Genomic DNA, 27,799 nt, shown 5'->3' with positions numbered 1-27,799 from the left:
CGCGCACTGTGATGCATACGCATGCGCACATTGAAAACATCGGCAGGCTGCGTGCGAACGCAGCCTAGCGACCGGGTCTGAATCAGGCCCTGAGTTCACAATACTGTTTGGGATTACCAGCAAATCCATTACGCTATAGTAACTTTTGCCAAATCTGTATGACCCAACACACAACATTGACCACATTTGCAGTAAACTCCCTTGTCCATGGGCATAATCTCTCTCATCTATTCTTCCCCAGCAATCTAACATGCATAGGTCCAGATGTACTAAGCCTTGGAGAGTGATAAAGTGGATTGAGATAAAGTACCAACCAATCAGCTCCTAACTGTCATTTTTGAAACAGCCTGCAAAGTGTGAGTCTGTGACTTTATGCTAATGCTAGTATCAGCCCCTCTCTGAATGTTCAAGGATAGGGACACCCACTGAGCATCTTCAGATGCTGTAGTACTGCTTAGGGCATCTCTGATGTAACCATCGGTCTCTCCATCAAAACTTGAGTTCACAACATAACACATGAATAAGATGAACTATCTAAATAGCCAATCCCCTGACACCACCCAGGAACTCCCAACACATTTCCAATAAATACTGTGCATCTCAATCACAACTGTGCCCACGCGTCCTACGCACATACACGCCATGGGATGCATGCGCTGTAGCTAGAAGTCTCTCAATTCTGTAAGCATTGACATTACATGTGACTCAGTATCAGGCCCAATATGAGGACACCCTGGATTCAACACCGTAGCCCCAGGAATGGTACAGTATGTGATTGTTTCTATTTCATAGGGAAACAGACGCTTTATACAAGTTATAAAACACTGAGGAACAAGTATTTACAAATTCATTTTATTGATGTAAATATCACCTTAAAAAATGTGTAAGAAATGATCCATTGCAAAATGAGGCTTAGCAAATAACGTTTGACTGCCTTAACCAGTGCAGCTTTTACAGCGCTGCAGCCCGTTCTCATTGCATGCTGTGCACTTTAAGGCCTTAAAAGAGTCTGTGAAGCAGTTCCGGAACACTGACATCTTGCTTCCATGGCACACAAGACAAGGAAGGAAGCCAAACCCCCCACAAGAGGCACATGCATGGGGGTGCTGAACTCTCTGTACAGAAACACAAAGAAGAGCATTATTAGAACATATGTCACATTTACGGAAGATATAGCATAAAGAAATATTAATTTACGATTTATTAATACTTCAAGTGACATGATGAAAGCTATGAACTGCAAACATTGTATTGATTAAAAGGAATGAGGGGAAATCACGAAGCTCATAACAATGTCCCCTGTAATTTTTCAAATCTATTTGGTGGCCAGAAATCCGTAATATGGGCATCTCTGCATAAGCATGTCTGCTCATAAATCCCTCATATTCCCCTCTCCAAAACCTCTCCAGATGGCCTAGGCCTGTCTGCTTATAATTTCCTTTCATTCCCATCTCCAAGCTTCTTCAGATGGCTTGGCCATGTCTGGTCCTGGTCATAAATCCTTCTCATTCCAGTCTCCAAGACTTCTCCCGATGGCTTAGGCATGTCCGCTTATAACTTACTCTCATTCCAGTCTCTAAGATCTCACATGCTGCTCCTCACCTCTGCAACAATTTACTTATCTCCGCCAAACATTCCCAAAGCTTATATCCTTTAAGCCAGTGGTTCCCAAACTTTTTTGAATCACAGTGCCCTATAGTATCAGCATTGTTTTCACGGCACCCCTAAATTTAAGTTTGTTACTGAGAAATTCAGGAAAAAATTAAGTACAGTAATAAAGTGAAGTAAATTGTGCTTACCTGTCATCCTTAGGGTCAGTTATGTGGTGGTGGTTAGGTTTGCACTTCTGTTTGTCCACATACTTACAATACATTAACCATAAATAATTTGATTTGGTGCTGGACCACCAACCTGAGGCCCCCCTGGAAGTGTCCCGAGGCACCTCAGGGTGGCCGAGGCACACAGTTTTGGAACCACTGCTTTAAGCGATACCTCAAAAAGTACCTTTTCAAGATTACCTGCCTTTCTTCCTAGAGCCCATATTCACTTGCTCTTTATTCATCCTTTACACTTCACATTCATTTTTGTCTTATTATTCTAATGTCTCTTACTTACACCTCCCTCTAGAATGTATGTCATACATTCCTACTCACCTGGAATGTCAGGGAGACTCCCAAATATTTAGGGAGACCCCCAGGTCTCCATAAGAGTAGGCAAGCCTCCCGCATCCTACCCACTTCCTAGTGAAGTGGACAGGACAAAGAGTATAATAAGGCGATATGCAGGTCTATAAGGTGATAGAGCGGAGCCAAATATAATATAATATTTATGGCACTATGCCATCGATAACGAGAGGTGCCCGACCTTTCCCCCATCACCATTCAGCGGCATCTCCCCTTCGGGGGAAAAAAATAGGCAAATTGTGATATAAGCCCTCACGAGCTGGGTCCTCCCTACATTATGTTGTATGTCCCTGTTATGTCTTACACTGAATGATGGTATTGTACTCTAGTCTATGCTCAAATATATAACATCACTGTGATTGAAATCACTCCTGTTTGCAAGAGGTGAGGTCTGTCCTCATGGATATCCAAGGGATATATGGATAATAGATGAGCATAAAGTCTTTGTCTATTGGTCTAGTGAAATCTTGTCTTGATTGGTTCGCTAAGTGCAGTCTACTGCCTCTCAATCACAGCATTTATTTTCTGCTGTAATCCTGTGACCTAAAGATAAAAGCTACAGTAACATTCTAATCAGCTCCCTCAGCTGTGTAGAACCTAGCACCTTCAGTTAATGTTCTGTCTGCTACCAAGGCCAGCGCTAGGCAGCGCTGCGCCCAGCGCCGTCCTGTGTTGCCGCCCCTTCCCTCCTCCACTCCCTCCCCCCTGTGCTTAAATATGTCCTATACCGCCGGGCGGGTGGTGGGCGTTTCCTGTGCCCTCCGGAAACAGCAGCGCTCCGGGCGACCGACCGGCTTGCCCGTGCCTGGAGCCGCTACTGTCTGCTACCCTGCAGTCCTGATCCTAAGCAAGCAGTTACAGTAGGACAAGCCAGTCATATTAACCAGTAAGGTGGTGCTGCAGCAACAATATCAAACACCCAGTAGTAAGTGGTGATAGGTGATGGCGGAGCCGAGTAACGGCAAAGCCTTCTCTTCTGGTACACAATTGTCATTGCACAAAATCTTTTTTTAGTTGGTTATACAAAAATATAATCCTAATTATAATAAAAGGTGCATCTTGCGGCTAACACCAAATAGGATGTTAATGGGCTTCATATTTAATATTGTCATTCCACCTCTATTGTCACTATTGTACATCTGTCTCCCTCACACAAAAAAAAAAGAATAAAAAATGAATCACTTGTACAAGGAACCTCAATGCCCTAATACTGGGGTTCTGAACTCCAGTCCTCAAGTACCACAAATAGGTCATGTTTTATGGATTTCATTAATCATGCACCGAAGTGTTCATCTATTTTGCTGGGTCCGTAATTATACCACCTGCTTCCGCAGACAGACGTCCTCAATCCATGACATGTTGGGAAAGCATGAGGGTGAGACTGAGAACCACTAGCCTAATAAATACCCTCTGTTTTACAGAAAGAAGACATTAGCCTTTCTATACCTACTTCTGCCTGCCACCATCACATCACTCGCATATAAATACCCTCACAAGTCCAGTGCAACAGAGCGTACCAAACCTCTCATCTTCTGTCTTTGTGTTTTTGTATATGTGCGAGTGTTTAACTGTGAACCTGATTCAGATTTAGGAATAGAGTAAGAAAGAGCAAGTAACTGTGCACCTTGATAATACCACGCTGCAGTGCAGGTGGGGCAGATTTACCGTGTGCAGAAAGATTTAGATTTGGGAGGTGTGTGTCCAAACTGAGGGCCTGATTCAGCAGTGACCCATTCTGCGAGTGTGCGGAATGGGTCCCTGCTAACACACTCGCAGACTGGCAGCAGACTGTCAGTGATTCGGGGTGGCAATGTCCTCCACTTCCCGAAACGGAGGCATTTCGCCGCCGTTAAGGGGGAAGGAAGAAGCCAGGATCTCTGTCGGCTGACGGAGATTTCCTGGCCTCTTCCTCTAAACTGCGGCAGCGTTTATGCAATGCTGTGTTGGACAATGCAGCTCAGATATGTAAAGCCTCCTGCTGCATTACCATATCTGCAAGGATCGCAATTGTAAAACTGCCTGCATGCTGAATCCAGGCCCTAAGATCTAAGGGCCTCATTCAGCCATACTTGCTGACATTGGAGTTTTCCTCCCTGGGAGAAGTTCAGGAAGGAGAAGCAGGTGGGAGGTGTTGGGGGAGGGGCTGGAAGGGTCGCACAATTAAGCCCCGCCCCTCCCTGCAATTCCCAGCGAACGGCAAGTATTTCAATAAGGGGCTGGGCCAAAATGACGTGATTCTCATAGAATTGCGTCAATAGGTCACGTCCCTTACTCGCAGACCCGCTGGTCCGCAAGAAAATTCTCCTTATTCTGCCCACTTCACTAGGTGGGCAGAATGAGGGAGAAGTGCCTACCCTTCCGGGGGTGTGGGGGATTACCAGAAAAATTCGGGAGCCTCCCGCGACTTCCGAGAGGGTAGACATGTATGGATCCAGAACAGATCGCACGGCTGCATTCAAACGCACCCGCTAGCTGCACAAATATGCTAATGAATGCTAATGAATTCGCAAGTCAGCGAAAAAATAAAGGTAACATCGAGTAACATAGGAACCATTCGCACAGTTGTGGTTGACCTGACCCTACTTCACAATCTGCTAAACTTCCTGTCACCTAGACCTATGCCAGCGTATGCTATCGCAGGGGCTTAATTATACATGCCCGTGTAACGGCACTCAAATGCACAGGCATTCCACCGACCACCCCCTAACTCCACTCCTAAACGGTCACTTCATGTCAATCACTATGCTGTTGGACTGTGTGCTCACTGCGATTGCTTGCCAATCGCAGCGGCCGAATCGCACACGTGCGCAGAGATCCATGCGAATGCACAGGGCACAAACATCGACCGGCTGCGTGCGAACGCAGCCATGAGATCCAAGCTGAATAAGGCCCTACATTGCAGTGTAAAAATAAAGCTGTCAGCATTTGTGGGCTACATGCAAAAGCAGCCAGTGTTTACCCCACATGCAAAAACATGTACTGTAGGTATTTACATCCCTTGTATTGCAACATGGTTTTTCAGTACCATAGTTACTTTATCTTACTCTATTCTCAAATCTGAATCAGGCCCTGTGCCATGTGCAATGATGCCATTTATTTGTATTTTCATAATAAAGCACTTATATTTATTTGATCTTTTGGTATGATGACATTTGGCAAAGCTCCGTTTGAAGGTTTATAAATAAAATAACACAATATAAGGATCATAAACCAGAATATTCCATAAGCTCAAACACAATAAAATTATTAAATATATTTTTGAAGGTTGCTGCATAAATGTGTTTGTTACTATAACTGTAATACCGTAAACATAAAATGTTTTTGAAAGGTTCAGTCACCTCGATCTTCATTAGCAGATCCTGAAGTTCTCCTGATTCATTCATCGAGAGGATTTTCTCAGCACCCTGTTATAAAATAATAACACAACTAATGAGCTCTATGTTAATGTTAATTGCAAAGTATGCTCAGTATGGGACACATGCTGAGCTGGCAGTGAAGTACAACATGCATCCCAAAAAAAGGCACATTCTGCTAAGTGTTTGGATTATCGCATGGTGCATGCAGTTAATCAAGGGCAGCATATGGTTAGCATGCGTTCATTATGTCGATATTAAGAATGTAAACAGCTCAATGTCGATATAGTCACTCTGAATGTCAATGTTGACATTCCGGGCCTTTACGGAAAAGATGCTTAATTTTGGTGAACGCAGACCGACAGTCCCTAGACCACTCAAGTTTATTTGGAGCAGAATTTTTTAAAAGATCTGTTAATGGAGCTGCTAAGGTAGAAAATTGAGGCAAAAACCTCCTGTAATAGCCTGCTAGACCCAAAAAGGACCTCTTCGTTGTCGGAACTGGGCCATCAGCTAGTGCCTGTACCTTACTCACAAGGGGCTTCAGACACCCACTGCCCACCACATACCCTAAAGTACTTGGTTTAGTTTTTACCTAGAACACATTTCTTCAAATTAGCAGTTAAACCTGCCTCTCTCAAAGAATGAAGAACAGCCCTAAGCCTATTAACATGGACATTCCAATGCTGACTATACATGACAATATCGTCCAAGTATGCTGCAGCATAATTCTGATGAGGACGAAGCAAGCAATCCATTACCCTCTGAAAAGAGGCCAGGGTACCGTGCAAGCCAAAAGGCATTGTTTTCCACTGAAAGAGGACCAACGGAGAAGAAAAAGCAGTTTTCTTCCTAGCTTCCTTGTCAGCTCAATTTGCCAATATCCCTTCATGAGATCAAGGGTAGAAATATATCTGGCCGAGCATAACCAATCAAGCAGGTCATCGACCCTTGACATTAGGTAGGTATCAAATTTGGACACTACATTAATTTTGCAGAAGTCTGTGGAGAATCTTGTAGAACCATCTGGTTTTGGGACCAAAACAATGGGGCTACACCAGTCGCTAGATGACTCCTCAGTTACCCCTAACTTCAACATTTCTTGTATTTCCTTGATTACCTGCACTTGTTTTTCCCTTGGAAGCCTACCTATAGGGTCTTTGTCGAACTACTACTACAGGTGGGGTTGCAATGTCATTTAAGACTAACTTGGTCCTCCCTGGTTTTTCAGAAAAAAACATCTGAGAATTTATTAACAAGGTTCCCCAAGGGAGGCTTCAGCTTGTCTGAATTCAAAGGTTCAAGGGGTGGAGAGACCTCATCGGACTGAGGAATCTTTTGACCAAGGTCACTATGGCCATTACCAGGGTCTACAAAAAACACCTCTGGCTCCTTCTATGCTTTCAACAGGTTAAAATGGTAAATCTGCCTACCTCTGCGGGAGTCAGGTTGAGAGACTTCATAATTTACTTTGCCAACCTTTCTAATTACTTCAAATGGCCCTTGCCACTTTGCTAGTGATTTATTTCCCTGAGTAGGTAACAATAAAAGGATTTTGGAGCTCATTCAAACCTGCTCTATAGATGCGTTCTTTTGCACCCAGCGAATGCAAATTCGACTAAGTGACGGCACGGCAGGTGATCGCACGGCAAGGCATAAGCACGCCCACTATGTCTTGGCATGTGATCACTTTTTGTATACAGACGCCAACATCCTGTCTTAAGATGCCCACTAATGCACGTCATCTCCAGGAAGTGTATGCAACCATCGATACATTGGGTACCATCGGAAGTGAATGCAGCACTATACCCTACCTCAAGCACTGCGATCACTTGAGTGTAAAAAACATCCAGGTGATGTGTACAATGATGCCTCCTTTTAATTATATATGGCTCTGAAACAGCGTTGAGACACTTAGGCATGCCTGCGTTTGCACCCCCACTCCCCCGTTTATAGTAGCCTGCCCCTGTCATCACCCACAAACTGCTCCTCCCATCACTCACTCTGCTGGGCTGTCTATGCGCAGCGAGCGAATGCTTCCCGAACTTTCGCACTGGTTCGCGCACAGTGATGCATATTCATGCGCAGAATTGGCCAGCTACGAGCGAACGCTTCTTAGCGCCTGGATCTGAATCAGGTCCTTTATCCCCAGGTGAAAAAACGATAGTTCGGCATTACGGTTATAGAGAAGTTTGTGTACCTCCTGTGCATTTACCAAATTTTCCAGGGCCAATTGACCTAGTAGGTCTATGTGATAATGCATTGGACCACATATTGAAGAATGCTTTTGCCCTCTATTGTTTGTTCTTCCCATGCTTCCCGCAGAAGGTCAAGAACACTCCGTGGCTTCCTCCCACACAGAAGCTCAAAAGGGGCAAAGCCAGTAGAAGCCTGGGGCACTTCTCTGATTGCAAACAACAAATAGGGTAGAAGCTCATTCCACCTTTTTTCTGTCTCTATAACTTTCTTTAACATAGACTTTAGTGTATGGTTGAATCTTTCGACTAAGCCATCCATTTAGGGGATGATATACAGAAGTTCTAACAGAATAATTTTTTAACAACTTCAACACCCCCTGCATTAACTTAGACATAAAGTTTGTTCCTTGGTCGGTAAGAATTTTATTTAGGTAATCCAACCCTGGAAAACAGCTCTAATAACTTAATTGCTACCTGTTTGGCTGTAGCGACCCTTAAGGGAATTCCTCCGGATAACGGGTGGCATAGTCAACCACAACTAAAATTAACTTATAGCCTTTAGACGGTGGTTTAATCATACCCACTAAATCAACCCCTATTTTGTTAAAGGGGACCCCTACAATTGGGAGAGGGATCAGCAGGGCAAGAGACGGTCAGTTTACTGTTGTCTTTTGACACTCTGAACAAGCGGAACAGAACCGTGAGACCTCAGCAGAAACACCTGCCCAATAGAACCGGGAGGTTATTCTCTCCACCGTCCTATCCCATCCCAAATGACCACCCCAAGGAACTGCATGGGCTAAAACCAGAACTTGCTTTCTGAAAGGGCCCGGGACCACCAACTGTCGTATTACCTCGCCCGTTTGTTTGTGCTTTTCTAGTCGATATAAACCTCTTTAAGCAACACAAAATGGGGATATTTTACTTTTGTTACATGTGACAAGAGGACACCATCCAATAAAAGATCCTATTCAAAGGCCCTTTTTAAAGCACGATCTTTCCGTTGGGCCTTTCTTAAATCAGGTTGAGGCACAAGGGGAAGTGTTAAGACCTCTTCATTAATACTACTTATTTGAATCTCAGAATTATTCCCCGAGCTACGAGGATTAGGCGGGCTGCTAGAGAGGAAGGCGGGGCGCCAATGCTCTTTCTGGCACAGGGCACCAAAAAGTCTAGTTAAGGCTTTGCATTAGAATTATCAGATACATTGACATGAACAGGAACATCAGCATTTACAGGCACATTGTGAGCAGTAGCATTATGGGAAGAGACAATTTTTCCCAACAAAACATCACAAGCAAGCCAATCTCTATGATCCCTTCTCCTTTGTTTCTTAGATTTAGGAGCCTTTACCTGAGACATAAACAAATCAGCAGTCTTTTTCCTGATTATCAAAGGGACCATGGCAACAGGAAAGGCCTGAACATCTCCATGCACACAACAGATGCGGACTAGTTTGTGAGGCAACAACTCTGGGGACAACAAATCCCTTTGCATCAGTGTAGTAGCAGAGCCAGAGTCCACCAAGCCCTCGACCAGTCTATTACCGACTTGCACACATACATTCTAGGTGGAAGAGGGCAGGTCTGTAAAGATACCAGAAAAAGAGCAATCCATCTGTGGACATGCCCATTCTTGATGCCTACCTTGGCCACAGGAGGAACACACTTGAGCTGGAGTTATTGGAGAAGTCCTCCACTCTAGACCTCCAACTTCTGGAAAATGGGCAGCCAATTCACATTCCCCATAGAATGACTTCTGGCCCAAAAACCCTCTTTATGTGAAGAGAATGGCGAAGCTGTGGGCCTCAATTTCTACAAAGCCATCAACTGTGAGGGGAACTGGTGCCTATCTGAATCCATACATGGGGGCACCTTATCCTGAGACCATGCCCACTGTGGAAACAGATGGGGAGACTCCGGCATAATTAAAGAAGAAAGGTTCTCCAAACCATCCTGTGCAAGCAAGGCATTTTCCACTAGCTGGACATTGGAATCAAAATTCTCAACTCGATACAGCCAAACCCAGTGAGCAACTTGGTTGGGCAGGAAGAAGTGCTACAAACTGTTCCAAAGTGACCAACTCCACCAGCCGGGTTGAATTATGTAGTCCAGCTGTAGCCATTTAAACACAAGGTCGGACAGTTTTTAGGCCAGGATCATAGGATAGAGACCTGCATTTCCACCAGTACGCTTCTGGATAGAGGCCAAACTGATACGCTATGGCAGCCTTTACTCGGTCATATATTTTTGCATCTTCCATGGAGAAGGCGGCGTATGCAGCTTGGACCTCATCCGTTAGCAGAGGGGCAATACGTATGGCCCAGGAATATTTGGGCCATGCTTGACAGTTAGCAACCCATTCAAAAGTGGTAAGAAAGGCCTTCATATCATCTGGGGCCTGCATTTTGGGGAGTACTGGATCAGATACCACTGCTTGCTGCTGTTTAAAATCCAACATTTGTTGCAAAACAGCTTCAATGGTGGTCTCTTCAGGATCCCTGGCACAGGACCCACTTAATCCCACTCTGACACCACAATGTAGCTGGTAAGTTCAGACAACCAATAGGAGACTGAGATGATGCAAAATGGTAAGCTTTTTATTCCAGAGTTGAAAAGGCATAGCCAGTGTAATGGCTTCTTACATAAGGCAAACTCAGTTCAGGAACAATAAATCAGCTTACATGAGGCAGCAGTTCAAATGCACAGAGTATTTGCAGCAGTCATGGTTCAGATAAGTGCTCGAAGTGTATACGGCACTTCCAGCACTGGCCCGCCCGTCGACAAGAAGTATATGAATAAGGCGCCGCCACTTTGAGATTTTGTTAATAGTGGGTGTCCGGCGGCTCCCTCCCTGCAGCTGGAGCCCGGAGGCCGGAGCTCACTCCTGAGCTCCCCCACCTGGCTCCCCCAGCGGGTGTTGGGAGAGATGTCATGACGTCTCTCCCACAGTGCACAGAGTGAGGAGTGGATGGCGGCGGTCGCAGAAGCAGGGCTTTAGGTAAGTATGTTTTTGTGTATTTCTTTCTATGTGTGTTTATGTGTAAGGGATTCTTCTACAAGAAGCATGACTGTGGGCACTACTACAAGGGGCACTACTACTGTGGGCACTACTACAAGGGGCACTACTACTACTATTGTGGGCACTACTACAAGGGGCACTACTACAAAGGGCACTACTACTACTACTACTGTGGGCAATGTATAGGGGGCACTATTACAAGGTGCACTACTACTTGGGGCAATGTATAGTGGGCACTACTACTATTGTTGGCAATGTATAGGAGGCACTACTACAAAAGGCACTACTACTGTGGGCAATGTATAAAGGGCACTACTACTGTGGGCATTGTATAGGGGACCAGGGCCAGCGCTAGATAAACAAAAAATTGGCAATATGCCATTCACTACACAAAGTGGCAAGGAAAGGATAAGGCCTTGGCCTTTCTTTAGGAAGACTGCTGGTTCTGATTCTGATAGCCCTTTGGAAAAACCAACTGTGTGCCATGAGAAATCGAAATCACAAATCCCTGAGGAAAGTGCAAGTGTGTCCACGGTTGCCATGTGTGAGCCAGACCTAAATACTAGTGTACTGGAGGATCCTCCAAGTTCCAACATGTTTGTGCCCTCTATAAATGTGGGGAAGGGCAGTCAACATCTTGCAGACGTAGACATTGAGGATGCTTCTGTGGAATTGCACATGGAAGAGGAGGATATTTTGGTAGTTGAAGGTGCTAAGGATGATGAGGATGTTGATGATGAAGATGTTGGTGATGAGGCTGTTGATGCTGAGGATATCCTTTGTGTAAGTAAGGCAACAACTGTTGCCCGTGGTTTGAAAAGCCAAAGCCCATTGTTGTCATGCTGGGACAAAAGACAAAAAAATCTACTTCTCACGTGTGGAATTATTTCCACCCCGAACAGGACAACAGTTCTCAAGCCATATGTGACCATTGCCAAGCAAGAGTGAGTAGAGGGATGGACCTAAACCACCTAGGAACCTCCTTCTTGTTGCGTCACTTGGAGCGCATTCATCAAATATCAAAGTGTATGTAGCCAAGTTCCAAAACTCAAAATGTAACAAGTGCAGTGTCACCTACCTGCTCCCTCTCTGTGAGATCCAAGCGCCTTCGATCTCCAACACCAACACCTGCATCATCAACATCCTCATTCATCATCGGGAGTAGTCTTGCTGCATCCAATGTTGGTATTCGAAGTATGATTGACTCCTCTCCTATGCGTGATTCCTCAGAAGGATCCTTGATGACTACGCCTGTTGCTGCTGCTGTTACTGTAAGTGGACCTTCATCCCAGAAGGTGACCAGGAGGAAGACTACTTGTAGCGTATCCTCCAAAAAACAATTAACTGTTAAACAATCGTTTGCAAGGGCAAACAAGTAAGACAGCAATCACCCATTTGCATAGCAGATTACTGACGCCATAACAGCTATGCTGGTATTAGATGTGCATCCAGTATCCACCATTACTGCAGTGGGTTTTCAACAGTTAATTAAGGTCCTGTGTCCTCGCTACCAGATCCATTCTAGATTCCACTTTGCTAGAACAGCAATTCCAAATCTGGACAAGGACATTAAAAAAAACCTTATTAATGTCCTCAGAAATGCCATTGTACCAACTGTCCACTTGACCACTGATATGTGGACAAGTGGGATAGGGCAAACTAAGGATTACATGACTGTGACAGCCCACTGGGTAGGTGTATTGCCTACAACAGCAACAGCAGCAGCAACATCTACCAAAAGACAGCTGATACAGAGGCAGGCTACTCTTTGTATAACTGGTTTCACTAAGAGGCATACCGCTGAGAACCTCTTAGAAAAACTCAGGGAAATCATTGCTAAATGGTGTACCCCACTTGGACTCTCCTCGGGATTTGTGATTTTGGACAATGCCACCAATATTGTGAGAGCATTACATGTGGGTGAATTCCAACATGCCCCATGTTTTGCTCACACAATTAAGTTGGTGGTGCAATGTTTTTTAAAAACTGAAACAGGAGATGCAGGAGATGATCTCGGTGGTCCGCAAAATATCCGGACATTTTAGACATTCGGTAAATGATTGTCGAAGATTGCATGACTAACAGGTACTGTTAAATTTGCCCTGCCATCAGCTGAAGCAAGAGGTAGTAACTTGGTGGAATTCTACCCTCTATATGCTTCAGCAGATGGAGGAACAGCAAAAGGCCATCCAGGGCTTTACAATGGCCTATGACATAGGCCGTGGAGGGTGAATGCACCTCAATCAAACGCATTGGAGAATAATTTCCATGTTGTGCAAGGTTCTCAAACCCTTTCAACTTGCCACACATGAAGTTAGTTCAGACACTGCCAACTTGAGTCAGGTCATTCCCCTCATCAGACTTTTGCAAAGACAGCTGGAGAAACTGAAGGAGGAGGTGAAACGGAGCGATTGCGCAAAGTATGTCGGACTAGTGGATCAAGCCCTTGATTCACTTCACCAGGATCCAAGAGTCGTCAATCTATTGAAATATGAAAATATATTTTGGCGACCATTCTGGATCCTAAATTTAAGTCCTACCTTGTGAGTTTTTTTCCAACAGACTGAAATCTATAACTATGCAAAGAGATGTCGGTAAAAAAATTGTCAGCTGCAGCTACACGTGAAACGCCATCATCTCCACCTTCAGTATCTGCAGCTGCCAGGAAAAAACTCAATTTTCCTTGCGGAATGCCTGCTAGTCATGCAGATCATTCACCAACAAATGACATCTGGTCGGGCCTGAGAGAACTGCCTACTAGTGACATGTCTTCTACCGTGACTATGTGTGATGCGGTCTCCATTCACAGGATGGTGGAGGACTATTTCAGAGATAACATGTCAGACAGTCCCTTTCTGTACTGGCAGGAAAAAGAGGCAATTTGGAGTCCCATTCACAAACTGGCTTTGCATTACTTAAGTTGCCCACCCTCCAGTGTGTACTCCGAAAGAGTTTTCAGTGCAGCTTACAACCTTGGCAGGGATTGGCGTAGGAGGTTATTTCCTCAAAATGTGGAAAAGATGATGTTAATTAAAATGAATTACAAATTCCACGAGGAAGACCTCTACCAACAATTACATAAAAAATTTACAGAGGCACCTATGGTGGATTCCAATGGGAACTAATTAATATTGTGCGAAGGAGAGGATGTACACACTGATGGGGATGACGAGGATGAGGAAAACTTGTAATGTAAAGCCAGTTTGTGTATGGGATCATTTTCATTTCCATGTCCAATGCACATTGGCAGCTTGTTTTATGGGGGTCCAAACAAAGCAATCATTTCAGCCACAATTGGCAGTCCTTGTCGCTGAAATGATTGGTTTGTTAAACTGTCCTGTTTCATAATGAACATAACGGTGGGTGGGAGGGCCCAATGACTATTCCATCTTGCACCTTTTTCCTTTCCATTATGTGCTGGTTGGGTAATTGCTGCCTGACATTTTAAATTAATGTTATGTTTGGCTTAGGAACCAAAGATTTATTTTTAAATTAATTTATCAATTTTACAGTCAGGGACTGTACCAATGAATTTCTTTTTGTTAATTATTCAGCCAGGTGCTGCACCCAATGAATAGTTTTTTAATTAATTTATTATCAATTTTACAGCCAGGGGCTGCACCCAATGAATAGTTTTTTAATTAATATATTATCATTTTAACAGCCAGAGGCTGCACCCAATGAATTGTTTTTTAATTAATTTATTATCAATTTAACAGCATGGGGCTGTACCAATGAATTCTTTATTATCAATTTTACAGCCAGGGTCTGCACCCAATGAATTGTTTTTTAAATTAATTTATTATGAATGTAAGACAGCCATTTGAGCCACAAAAACCCGGTCAACCCAAAGGTTCCCAGCACCAGGACGAAGAAATGCACCGATGCCGCTCTCCAACAATAGCTTAAGGTACTATCTTTAAATTACTGCATGCAGGAAGAGACATTGACACCTCACAGGTGTTGAAGCAAACCCCCCTACCCAGTCAGTAAACCTTATGGTTACTTTTTACCTATACTATACCCCCAGGTCAGGGTGACCTGTAGGTTACTGCAGCACTACCCGAACCGCCCACAAAGATCCATTGGCCTTACTATTGGTGGCACTACAGGGGCCTTACTAGTGGGGGCACTATTTGGAGAACTACAAGGGCCTTATTACTGGGGGCACTATTGGGAGCACTACAACTGAGGGCAGTACAGGGGCCCTTACTACTGGGAGCACTTCAAGGGGCATTACTACTGGGGGCACTACTACAGGGAGCATTATTTTTAGGGGCATTATTACCAGGGAGCATTATTTTTAAGGGCTTTATTACCAGGGGGCATTACTACAGGGGGCATTACTACAGGGGGCATTATTACTACAGTGGGCATTGCATAAGGGGCACCATTATAGTGGGCATTTAGTGTTTTAGGGGAACTACTACTGTGGGTATTGTGTAAGACCTAAGTTAGGGGGGGGGCCTTAAAAATGTTGCTTTTGGGTCCAAAAAGTTCTAGTTACTCCCCTGATACTATATATATAAATATATATATATGTGTGTATATATACATACTTCTGCCTGCGCCTCCCTCTTCGTACTCATTTAGCCTCTCAGATGAAACTTACTTTGCACAGGTGGAGTGGCAGATATGTTTTGTGTTATATATATATATATATATAAAACGGGGCAGCAGGTGGGGGTGCATGCAGAAGTTCTGCCTAGGGTGCCTAGAAGTCTAGCACCGGCCCTGTAGGGGACACTACTACCATGGGCATTGCATAGGGGGCACTACTACTGTGTACATTGTATAAGGGCACTACTACTGTGGGCATTGTATAAGGGCACAACTACCGTGGGCATTGCATAAAGGACACTACTACTGTGGGCATTGTATAGGGGGCACTACTATTGTGTGGCATACTGTGTACAAGGGGTACTACGGTACTACGGTGTGATACACTATATTAATGAAAAAGGGGCATGTCATAAAATACACGCACCCTATTAAAGTGGACATGCCCCCTCTCCGGTGCATGATAAGTGCAGCCTTGCATTTTCCATACCCCCACTTCAAAATTCCCACTTTGACCACTGGTTCAGATTGTCCAGCATAGAGAGAGCCACTGAAGGTTCAATCTCTCCCTCACATTTCCACCCGACTAACTAAACTTACCAGGTTTCCATACCTTAGCTGGTCTTAATTGTGGTAAGGGTGAGGTTAACCCTCGTTGGCTAAACGCAATGCTGGGAGGCATGAATTATATTAAGAAAATTCCCTGTATCTGAAATAATACAACTTTAATCCACAGTACATTACCTATAGGGTCCCTGCTTAGTACGCAGGTGGCAACATGTATAACACTAGTAAAATGCCCTAATATGACGGCTTCTTTTCATAAGCATAATATAACAGATTTATTATAACATTTCTATAATAATTACAGGTTGAGTCTCCCATATCCAAAATGCTTGGGACCAGGGGTATTTTGGATAACGGAATATTCCGTATTTTGGAATAATTGCATATCATAATGAAATATCTTGGGAATGGGACCCCAATATACACACAGAATGCATATATGTGTTATATGCACCTTATACACATAGCCTGCAGCTCATTTTATACAATATTTTCAATTTTCAGTTTGTGTACATACATGAAATAAATTTATGTTTCATTTACACCATATACACACAGCCTGAAGGTCATTTTATACCATATTTTTAATAATTTGTGCCTTAGACAAAGTTTGTGTACATTGAACCATCAAAAATCAAAGGTTTTATTATCTCAGTCATGCCAAAATTATTCCGTAATTCGGAATATTCCGTATTTCGGAATATTTGGATATGGGAGACTCAACCTGTATATATTATTAATACACTATATATTTACAGGTTATTGAATAAGTCTCCTAAATGTTGCACTTAATGTATTATTTTACTGTATCATACTGGTAAGTGCAGAAAAAGTGGAATAAGTAATAGAGACATATACAATACATTAAGAGTATATAAAGAGAAGCTGTCACTTTGCCTAACACATTTCTTAAATCGTGTCTATTGCATTATGTAACTGCTAAAACATAAATAAATAAATAAAACACCATAGATTTTCTATACTGTCTCTACTCAGTAGAATACACAAGAAAACTTAGTACATGTTTCTTCCATAGGTGTAGCCCAAACTCGGATCATTAATTAGGCAACCTAGTCTCCTGCTTATGGCACTGTGAGGCCCAGATTACTACAAATTGTTTTTATGTGTGTGAGATTTTTTTTTAACAAATGTAGGGGGCCTAGGCTGTACCCACGTACCCACATGAAAAGGTAAAATAGAACTATTGGTGTATGTGTTGTGTTATGTGTGTAGGGGAAGGGATTCCAGCTTTTGGCCTAAAACTTGTGTGTCTTCCACCAGGGCAGTAATGGTTATGCCATTTTCTTTCACTAAAGTCTGCTATAAGGTGGTGGATCATTGCCATCCTGTAAACAGTCATACTGCCATATACTGTAATTGATATACATTATCACATTATTTCTATATCAGTCTACTGGACCCAGCATAGGCCGCATCAGCTGAAGCCCCTCATTTTCTCTGCCCCTACCCTGCCCCCTCTTTTCTGTTCTGGCTCCTCACTACTCCTAAATGCCCCCCAACCCCTTCCATACTTACCCCGTACCCAGCGGCCGGTCTTTTCTAGACCTGTCCTGTCTCCCTAGCAGTGGAAGCCGTTGGGGCTTCCATGAGCATTGAAGAGATGGGACATACCTTCTGCAATTATTATACTGTAGATGCAGTGTTTGGACAGTGTTGAGATGACTAAGTGTAGGACTGAAGTGAGTCCTATCAAAGCTCTCAGTCCCATCACTAATCTGAGGGAGCAACGGGGCAATTGTCCTCTGGATACTTGATATCCACCCCGGTATTTGTATATATGCAGTTCCTATGTTATCATAATGGGATCTGGTGGTTCGGAAAGAGAAACTTATGCTATTTTATTTATAGGGTATGTACGCAATAACTCCAATTGGGTAATATAGACAAAATACATCATTAATCTACACAAGCCATGAGCTGATCTGCACATACTACACCCATTTATAATGAGGCCACTCCTATTTCCTGACAGCCCAAATAATTTTGGTACTGTCCCACAATAGCTGTCACTATAAGGAGGTCAGTATATAACTTATATAGTACACGCTATATCTGATTAGTTAAAACTACCACAAGTATTCTGGTTGGAATCGGTATGAAATCCCAGCACTTGGGATGCCTGCTGTCAATATACCAACATATACCTGATGCTCAGGATCCCGACAAGGGTGCAGTAAGTATGTTAACCGCCCCCTTCTCCCCATAACCCTAACTCTCTGTTCCTACATCCTAACCCTCCCCACCCCCCACTCTAACCCTAACCATCCCTGTTAGTGCCTAAACCTAACCCTCCCCCCTTGGTGCCTAACCTAACCCTCACCACTTAGTGCCTAACCCTAACCCCCCCAGTGGAGACTATCCCTAACCCACCCCAAGGGTCCCTAACCTCACCCTCCCCTAGCCTAACCCTATCCCCCCCTTGATGTCTACACCTAAACCCCCCCCACGGCTAAGACCTAACCAGTCCTGCTATACTAATGATCGGCATCCTGGCTGTCGAGTTTCCGGCGTCGGGATGTCCACTACTGTCGGTATTCCGGCGCCGATGTTCTGGCCAGGTAGTGCCATTCCGGCGCCGGGATTTTGCCAGCCGGGATGCCAGTTGTAGGTAAGTTAACTACATCCCTCCTGGTGAAGTAATTTAAATACTGCAGCATACAACTGTAGAATGATATTGTCACATTTACTCACCCCTAGATAATGGCCATCGATGAATACAACAGGTAGTGATTGGATTTCACACACTCTGCGACATCTCTCATCAAGCTCTTTCCCATAGTCACTATTCAGGGCAATATTTTTCTCCTCAAATTTTACTCTGTGATTCTGGAATATTTTCCTCACCATTTCACACCTCTCAAACGTGTTTCTCACTACACGCAGACTTGTGGTGTAAATCACTATGCGCCCATATTCCAGGGTGGTAGAGGACTGGAAAAAAACAAAACAAGTTCAGTATTGCATAATACATATTATACATTGTATATGTGTTACAATGTTATGTAAAGCATTATTCACTTAAATGTGGGTTAAAGGGCACATCCACTAGCAGATAGTGGAACAACAGTACGATTACAACATTGTAATCGTACAGTCGTTCCACTTTAGAAGGAAATATAAAACCTGCGCATAGGAAATTCACATAAACAAAAGTGTCTCATAAATATATTACTTTAATAAACAGAAAATAGAAAAGTTATTAAATAAATAACATACAATCTAAAATAAAATTATATAGACATTTCAAGAAGGTATGAAAAAATAAAAATAAATAAAAAAATAAAAAATACCAGCAGTCTGCTAAACCAGGGATACAACATACAAATATATACAGAAACCAGTGCTGAATAAGATGGACGGTGTAGTAAAAACACAATGGTTTATTTAAAAAGCATAAATGTAGAGATATCTCAAGATGAACAAAATAAAAGTTCACAATAGAACAAGGTGAATAAATATCTGCTCCTATATGATTGAACAGCTGGACCTAGGACAACCTCCAATACGTCTCATACAGATGAAATAATGTCTGAAGGCAACACTTAATTACCATAAGGTGGTGTAATGGTCACCAGCACAGTCCTTAGCATCCCAGATGCAGCACTTTGTAAGCTGTGAAGTATATCCACATGGAAGATTCCAGTATTTGCCAAAGGGTCCCAGGAGGAGTGTAGCAAAGTCCAAATGATAGTCCAGCAGTAATACAGGAGTGCAGATGGTGTCTCAACACATTTCACTGGGTAAAACTGACCACCCAGCTTCTTCAAAAGTGCCGGCAAACAGCTGCGTGCCAGGTACTTTTGTCGGATTTCTCCTCGCATCCCCAAAGGGGTGCAAGAAGAAATCCCATGCCCGTCCAAACAGCGCGTTGAATTGAATAGCTGCTGGAGCTCCCTCCCATGGCTATTCACCATCACGCTGCATTGAATTCCCCCCTCTGTACTCAGCACGCTGTGCACCACCATTGATTATCTTATTCATAACTGTGGAAGCACACACATAAAATGTGCCTCAGACCTGAACTCTATTTCTAATATCTTCCCTGATATTGTTTCCAAATTCTAGGCATGGCTTAGGTGTCACCACCATCAGGTAGCACTCCCCTGCCAGCAGAGTAGTAGCGTGGAACCATGGCGCCCGGAGAAAGTGGATGTCATACCGCCCCCCCTCCCTGTACTGAACTGTGCTAGTGGGGTATGGCCAGCCTGTGGGGGAATACTGAATTGAAGAGGAAAAGAGCAAACACTGGCAGTATGACACTAGGCATTGAGGTACCATTTGGGGAATAGAATGCTTCGTTGAGGCACTGGCTGACATTAAGGAGTAGCTCCTTTGGCACTGCTTTATTTATGTATAACACCTAGGATCTGACTTTTATCTGCTTTTAAACATTGTTATTAGTCAATAGAGGAGATTGTATTATATATTCTGATCATTTTACCTAAATTGACAAAATATATGTTCTAGAGTGAGATTCTACAGGGTGCATAACTATTACTGCATTACTGCCCCAGGCACCTATCACTGGAGTGGGAGCACTTATGGGAAGCTCCCTTCTCAGCTATGCTCCTACTTCACAAATATACATTGCACCCATATTAATGTGAGTACTACTAATCGTGTTCTGTCTACCACCATTATTATTATTATTTCAGGTCTCCTAATATTTTTAATGCCTGGGAACACCTCATTGCTTTAAATAGCAAAGCAGTGACTGTGTTTAATCTAATACCTTATAATTGAAGTTTAGGACTTTACCTCAGATGTGTCACTTTTAAGTCCATTGGAGAACAATGAATGAATGAGGAGAGAAGGAGAGAGGGCATCAAAGAGGAGAGGGGAGAGGAAAGTGCCAATCAGAGAGGGTAGGTGACAGAAGCCAATTAGAAAAGGAGATGGGTGGTGACAGCAGCCAATAAGAAAGGAGTGGACAGAGCAAAGACCTAAACACAGGGTAGAGGGGGGAGGGAATTAAAGAGGTGAGAGGTGAATGCAATCAATCTGATAGGAAAGGGGAAGTGACAGAAGATGATCACAGAGGATTGAGGGCCAGATATGAGGCAATCTGGGCAGCTTGAGGGAGCATGAAATGTAGAAACGGATCTCAAATCCGTAACTTATTTAGGATATAGAGCAAACAAACCGAGATAAAACTAACACGCTGCCATCATACTGAGTAGTGCCCATGAATTCCGGAACCCTGGATGGCGCCCTCTGTCCATTTTGGCAGTCAGAGCTCATGCTCCACCGGAACCACCCTCGCTACTCCCCTGCCTGCCTGCCCTAGATGCTCTATCTCATCAAGTTCCTCTGTATGTGCTGCTTTCCCAGAAATAACATTGTATCACTACCAAGTTTCATTTGTAAAAGTCATAGCCTGGCCTGCTCATTGGCACTGTCTCTGGTTCAAAAACAAACACTGATCTTGACCTTTTAAGTATGAAGAGCAATCAATATTTAAGTTTCAAGTTCACTAATACTGATATTTAAATAACTATGGCATTGATTTATTTTTAACTTGCAGGAATTAAGAAATAAAAAGGCAAACTCCATTCATGACAAAAAATTTAGCCTTTGGAGGTTCTAAAACTGTTGGTCTTGGTGTTCAATTTGTCACAGGTGACGGTGGGACATTTAAACAAAGGTTAAAATCCAGATAATGCAAATGTATAATATAATTAATGATTTTTTGAGGTAATGACCTTAAGCAAATGCTTTCTTCTAACAAACTGTACACCTAACCTCAAAACCATTATCTCACTATAAAAACTTTTGTATGTTTTTTGTCACCAACAGGACAGTTAAATCACTCTGTTTTTGCAAGTTAAATACTATACATAAAATTACCTTTTCTAACAAAGGTCCAAATGTAATAGGGTGAGAGTTTAGAAAATGTGAGAGTTTAGCAGTAACCTCTCACACTATTTCATTGGTCGAGTTGTATTTTCAAAATGGGAAAACATCTGGAAGAGAGTTTAAATCGTGAGAGTTTTTTTTTTGTCTGAAAAATATACGAGTTTGCATGTTCTCGGACTTTATTACATTGGTCGAGTTTAAAAAGTGTGAGAAAAATCTCACATTTTCTAAACTCTCACCCTATTACATTTGACCCAAATTCTCAGCTGAATCTTTAAATTAACACTTTAAATACAGTAACTTCAGGACTCACTAATGGTGCATACACACGTAATGATTTTGTAGCCAACTATTTTCGTTAATGATTTTCGTTCAGATTTTCCCTTGAAAAAGTGAACGATATTTTGAATGATTTTTTGAACGATTAATGAATAATGTTCCTTCCCTTAATGAAAATCGACATGTTGGACAGTCTGAAATGGACAATGAATGATAACTACAAACTACAAACGGGAGCGCGCTTGAACAATTGTCATCGTTATAACTCAGAAACTGAACGATTTTTTGAACGATTGAATGATAACGACGTTGTTAACGACGAATCATTAAAAAAATCGTTACTTGTGTATGCACCTTAAGAACTAGCAGAACATAAACAGCTGATGCATGTGTAATGGTGACATCTACCAACATATGAATTTCTACCATGATTTAAGACAATAAATGGTGCTGCAAAATTATTTTTCTTTCATGGAAGATTAAACTTGAGGTATTGACTAACAAAATAATTAAAATTGAACCTTGATAATTCTGAAAAAACAATGGTCAGGTCACCTTCTCATGGAATACCTCATTTCCATTGAACAATTAAGTTAGCATCAGCGTGATTCTTCTGGATAAGTATTTTCTACAAAAGCTACAGATTAGCTTATTGGCTTATCTATGTAAGACCATTTTGGAGAGACCATATAATTGCCAACTCCATTATATTGTGGTTGGTAAATTAGACCAAATGCTATGATATCCCCTATTTAGTCAACCATGCCATAAAATGGTGGTAAGGACATAGTCAACATGTACAGGGCATGTTGTCAACATTTGTGTTGGTGTTTATCACTATAAACGGGTCTGGTCTATTTTGTTTATAGTCATCATGTTGACATTCATAACGCTGACATGAAAATATGGACATGATTGTAGTGTCGACATTGACCACGTCGATATTAATCATGTAGACACTGATGAAATGTTGACATGATTAGAAGGTCGACAAAGCATTCTTGGTGGTACCTGGTATGGCGGGTCCGGTGTCTTCTGGGTCCAATGATCAGTCGATGAGAACACCCGGCTCATCCTGCATCGCTTCCAATGGGGAGTATGACTGAAACCAAACCCTCCCCCTTATGTCTAACTCTAACTTCCCCTCCCGTAGCCTAACCATAACCATTCACCTAGTGCATAACCCTAACCTCCCCTCCTGTAGCCTAACCATAACCTTTCACCTAGTGCCTAACCCTAACCTCCCTTAGCCTAACCATAATCATTCACCTAGTACCTAACCCTAACCTCCCCTCCCATAGCCTAATCATAACCATTCATCTAGTGCCTAACCCTAACCTCCCCTCCCATAGCCTAACCATAACCATTCACCTAGTGCCTAACCCTATCCTCCCCTCCCGTAGCCTAACCATATCCATTCACCTAGTGCCTAACTGCAGAATGTTAACATTTCACATGTTGACATTTTACTTGTTGACATTGTGAACATGTCGGCATGATGCAGACATCATAACAGTCAACACTCTAGTGTCAACATTATTACTGTATCCCATTTAAGCTGCCTCAATCCATTCTCTGCGTACAGAGAGGCGTGAATCTCTGGGGCCCTGCCTATTTTGTCAGTCCCGAGCCCCATAACTTCTGATGGCAGCCCTGCATGCCAGCATGCAGAGAGGCATGAATCAGGACATTCCAGCATACAGAGAGGCATGAATCAGGACATGCCAGCGCATATTAGTCCCCAAAATTGGGATTGTCCTACCAGAATCAGGAGAGTTGACAGACTATGATGCTCTCTCCTACCTGTTCTTGCTTCTTTTAATGCTGCTGTTAGTGTCTAAAGACCAGTTGTTGATTAGCTATGTTTTGAAGTATTGGGCCCTGATTGGACAATATTACTATTCACCTCCTGGGAAGCAGAGCAATGAGTGAAGGTGTAAGTCTCGCTACTCTCAGGGGCAAATGCACCATTTCTATAGGGAGATTTCCAAATTCTTGATTTAGGAACAAGTGAAAGAAAACATTCTGCAGTCAACCTAAATCAATCACTTTAGGATGGCTGAGTCCAAAAGTGTTGCTTATTTACACAGTCTTATCTAGTCAGATAGTATATAATAGTATATGTAAAAGGTGTTGGTAGGTGGCAGTGAGGTGCGGTGAGGTAAATGGCTGGGGAGGCACTGGCTAGTATCAGGGCCAGATTTACAGATTTACATATACATATATAAACCCGAGGGTTCATGTTGGCATTATACAAAGGTGCAGCTGTATATAGTGCTGGAAATTTGGTGTGATTTTCACCTCATTTTGTATAATTTAAGTGTCGGCCCATTCAATCATGTAACACAGGGGATATCACAGATTTCTCTTGGTTACAATTGTGCCACAACAATTTTTACTGTTCCCATACTTTAGTATGGGGATGAGGAAATTGTGTAATTCATCAAGTGCCGAAAAAGCTTTTTTTTGGAATGTGTGAGTGATACTGTACGCCACCCTGAGATGGCGTACAGCATCTGATAACATGCACAAGCTGCCATTTACACATCAGCTTGTGCAGCATGGGGATCTATTCAGATCCCTCCAGTTGTCTCTACTTACCTCCGGCATCTCTGGCTGTCACTGGCTCCCTCCTGTGCTCTTCTGCCGGCAGGAGCTTGTGTTGCAGGGGCGATGGGGGGAAGGCTAGGAGCAGTGTTGGTGGGAGGATAGGGGGTGTCGGGGTCAGACTCCAGCGGTGGGTTAGAGAGGGGGTCGGCTACAGACACCGGTGGATGTTGGGTGCCGCAGCTGGTGCTGACACTGGCAGCTGCAGGGAGAGGGGGCTGGCATTGACACTGGTGATCAGAAGGAGGCTGCGCGGACATCGTCAGCTGCTGGGAGCCAGGACTGACACTGGCAGCTGCGGGGGGGCTGCATGGACATCTATAGCCGTGGGGGAGAGGGGGCCATCGCTGACACTGGCGGCCAGAGGGGGGGCTGCACAGACATCGTCAGCTGCTGTGTGCCAGGACTGACACCGGCAGCCATGGGGGGAGCCGGCATTGGTGGTTGGAAGGGGGAGGCTGCATGGACATCTACAGCTGCAGGGGGAGGGGGCCTGGCAGCTGGAGTGGGGGCTGGATGGACATAGTCAGCTGCAGGGAGTCGGGACTGACTCCGGAGGCCGTTGGGGGAGCTGTCACTGACACCAGCTGCCACATGGGAGGGGGTTAATAACAGATCACGGCAATGGGGTAAGCATCGGGGACACAATACAGAGGAGCCGGCAGCAAGGGTGGGGGGAACGCCATAGAGAGGGGGGAGGGCTCTGTGTGGAGAGGATGCAGGCAGAGATGGTACACTAACAGGGGAAAAGTATCACATTTCTGAAAAGATGTCATCGCAGAAATAGTATCTTTTCGGAAGTGATACTTTTGTAACAGAGGATTGATGAATAGCATTAAATTTAACAATGAACTCGTGGTGAGTTCAATACTAAAATATCACTTTTTATTTTTTTATCATGATGAATAGACCCCCATATCTCAGCACTTAGGGGCTGACTCAGAGTTGTATACAGTATACACAGCAGCTGCACCTTTGGACAGTCCACCTGCCATTGTAGTCATATGCAAAGCATCAGATTTGCATACAGAGTGACTCAGCATACAACATGCACACAGTACTGTAGCTGCATCTACCATGAGCTTCATAAAAATCACAGGTTCACAGAACTATTCCATATGGAAGTTTGCAATGGATATGCATCTTAAGCATGAGAGGCTGTGGAAAACTATTATCAATCCAGGTAACAGTCCTAATCCCAATGATGTAGATAAAGCTATGGGAACCATAGGTCAAAATGTTGAACAGCATGTTTATTTTGTCATACATGGGAAGATCCAAGATGTGTTATACATACCAGACATGGGGACAAACCTCATTGCCATAAGTATCCAACAGCAGAAAGAATTCAGAGTCCAGTTCACAGAAGGAAATTGAGTTGTAAAGGCAAAAGAGGGACTGTAATAGCAACAGGTACCTGATGCCAACACATGTATGCAGGGGTGTATCTACCCATTGGCCAGGATGGCACTCACCATGGGCATCTGCCATAGGGGGCGCGCCATCCGTCAGTGCCACCAGCAGCCAATGGGTGGACTATCCCAGGGGCTTAAACTAGCCCCGCTAGTCCCCCGGATCCCACAAGTGTAGGGCAGACTGCAGTGAGAGCAGTCTGCCTTACACAGTAACAAACACACAGCCACCAGGGGGGACCGCTACTGGGGGCACATTATGGGGGGGGCCACTACTGGGGGCACTGCATAGGGTGGACTACTACTGGGGGTACTGCATAGAGGGGACTACTACTGGGAGCACTGCATAGAGGGGACTACTACTGGGGGTACTGCATAGAGGGGACTACTACTGGGAGCACTGCATAGAGGGGGCTACTACTGGGGGTACTTTATAGGGGGGACTACTACTGGAGGCACAGCATAGGGGGTACTACTGGGGTCACTGCATATGGGGACTACTACTGGGGGCACTTCCTGAAATTATGCGGGGGAGTGCCATTCCATTACCTTGCCAGGAGCGCTTGGATCCCTAGATACACCCCTGCATGTATGTCCTGGACACAAAGGAGTGTTATACAATGATGACTACTGACTCACAATCTATGGAACTATGGCACAGACGGCTAGGTAATCTTGGAAAAGACAGCATCCAGAAACTTCTTACAGAAAGACCAATATGTTAGAGATGTATAAAAGGCAAGCAAAGCCATTGTCCCTTCCCAAAATCAGCAACTAAAGTTGAGGCACCCCTGGAATTGATGCATACAAAGGTGTGTATTCCAATGGAAGTAAAATCAATAAGTGGATATAGATAATTCATAAAATTCATTGATGAATTCAAAAGAATGACACATGTCTATTTAATCAGAGAAAATAATGAAATAATGAGCAAGATCAGGGCCGAAACTAGGGTTTTTGTCACCCGGGGAAAGACAGTAATTTGGCGCCCCCCTGGTAATTCCCCCATAGCAATGCCCCCTGCAGCAGTGACCCCATAGTAATGCCCCCTTCAGCAGTGCACCTATAGTAATGCGCGCTGAGGTAATGCCCCGTATTAATGCCCCTGTACTAGTGGCCATATAGTAATGCCCCTGTAGTGCCCATATGGTATTGTCCCCATAGTGATTCCTCTGTAGTGCCCATATGGTAATGCCCCCATAGTAATGCCCCTGTAGTACGCAAATAGTAATGCCCCCTAGTAGTCCCCATATAGTAATGCCCCCTAGTAATGCTCATATAGTAATGACCCTGTAGTGCCCATGTAGTAATACCCCTAGTAATGCTCCTGTAGTGCCCATTTAGTAATGCCCCTGTAGTTCCCATATAGTAATGCCCCTGTAGTGCCCCCTGGTAATGCCCATGTAGAGCCCCCTGCTAATGCCCCTGTAGTGCCCCCTGCTAATGTCCCTGTAGAGCCCCCTGGTAATGCCCCTGTAGTGCCCACTGGTAATGCCCCTGTAGAGCCCCCTGGTAATGCCCCTGTAGTGCCCCCTGGTAATGCCACCATAGTGCCGCTTACACATACACAAAAAATAAATCCTTACCTTTAACCCCGCTCCTGTGACTGCCACTTTCGGGTCTGCCCAGCTGCTCGTCGGAACTATGGGAGAGACGTCATGACGTCTCTCCCATAGTGCCTGTGGGGAGAGCTGGAAGCTGGAGTTCAGGAGAGAACTCCAACCTCCGGCTAGCGCGGCACT

The 27,799-nt window shown here is 43.9% G+C and overlaps 1 protein-coding gene across 2 annotated transcripts in view; it reads right to left on the bottom strand.

The window, feature by feature from the left end:
* Positions 1-935: 935 nt before the first annotated feature.
* GRXCR1 (glutaredoxin and cysteine rich domain containing 1) overlaps positions 936-27,799 on the bottom strand; it is an 88,924-nt gene continuing 62,060 nt past the window's right edge. For both annotated transcript variants that reach the window (XM_088450547.1, XM_088450546.1), the window contains 3 exons: positions 18,595-18,834; positions 5,522-5,587; positions 936-1,115 (listed from right to left, as the gene is read on the bottom strand). In XM_088450547.1, the coding sequence (XP_088306673.1) occupies positions 936-1,115; positions 5,522-5,587; positions 18,595-18,834 (486 nt within the window). The remainder of the gene's footprint in view (positions 1,116-5,521; positions 5,588-18,594; positions 18,835-27,799) is intronic.

This window comes from Taudactylus pleione, unplaced genomic scaffold (assembly GCF_031769625.1).
Source record: "Taudactylus pleione unplaced genomic scaffold, aTauple2 ptg000519l, whole genome shotgun sequence".
Classification (NCBI taxonomy): domain Eukaryota; kingdom Metazoa; phylum Chordata; class Amphibia; order Anura; family Myobatrachidae; genus Taudactylus; species Taudactylus pleione.
This window is presented reverse-complemented; position numbering and strand designations above follow the sequence as displayed.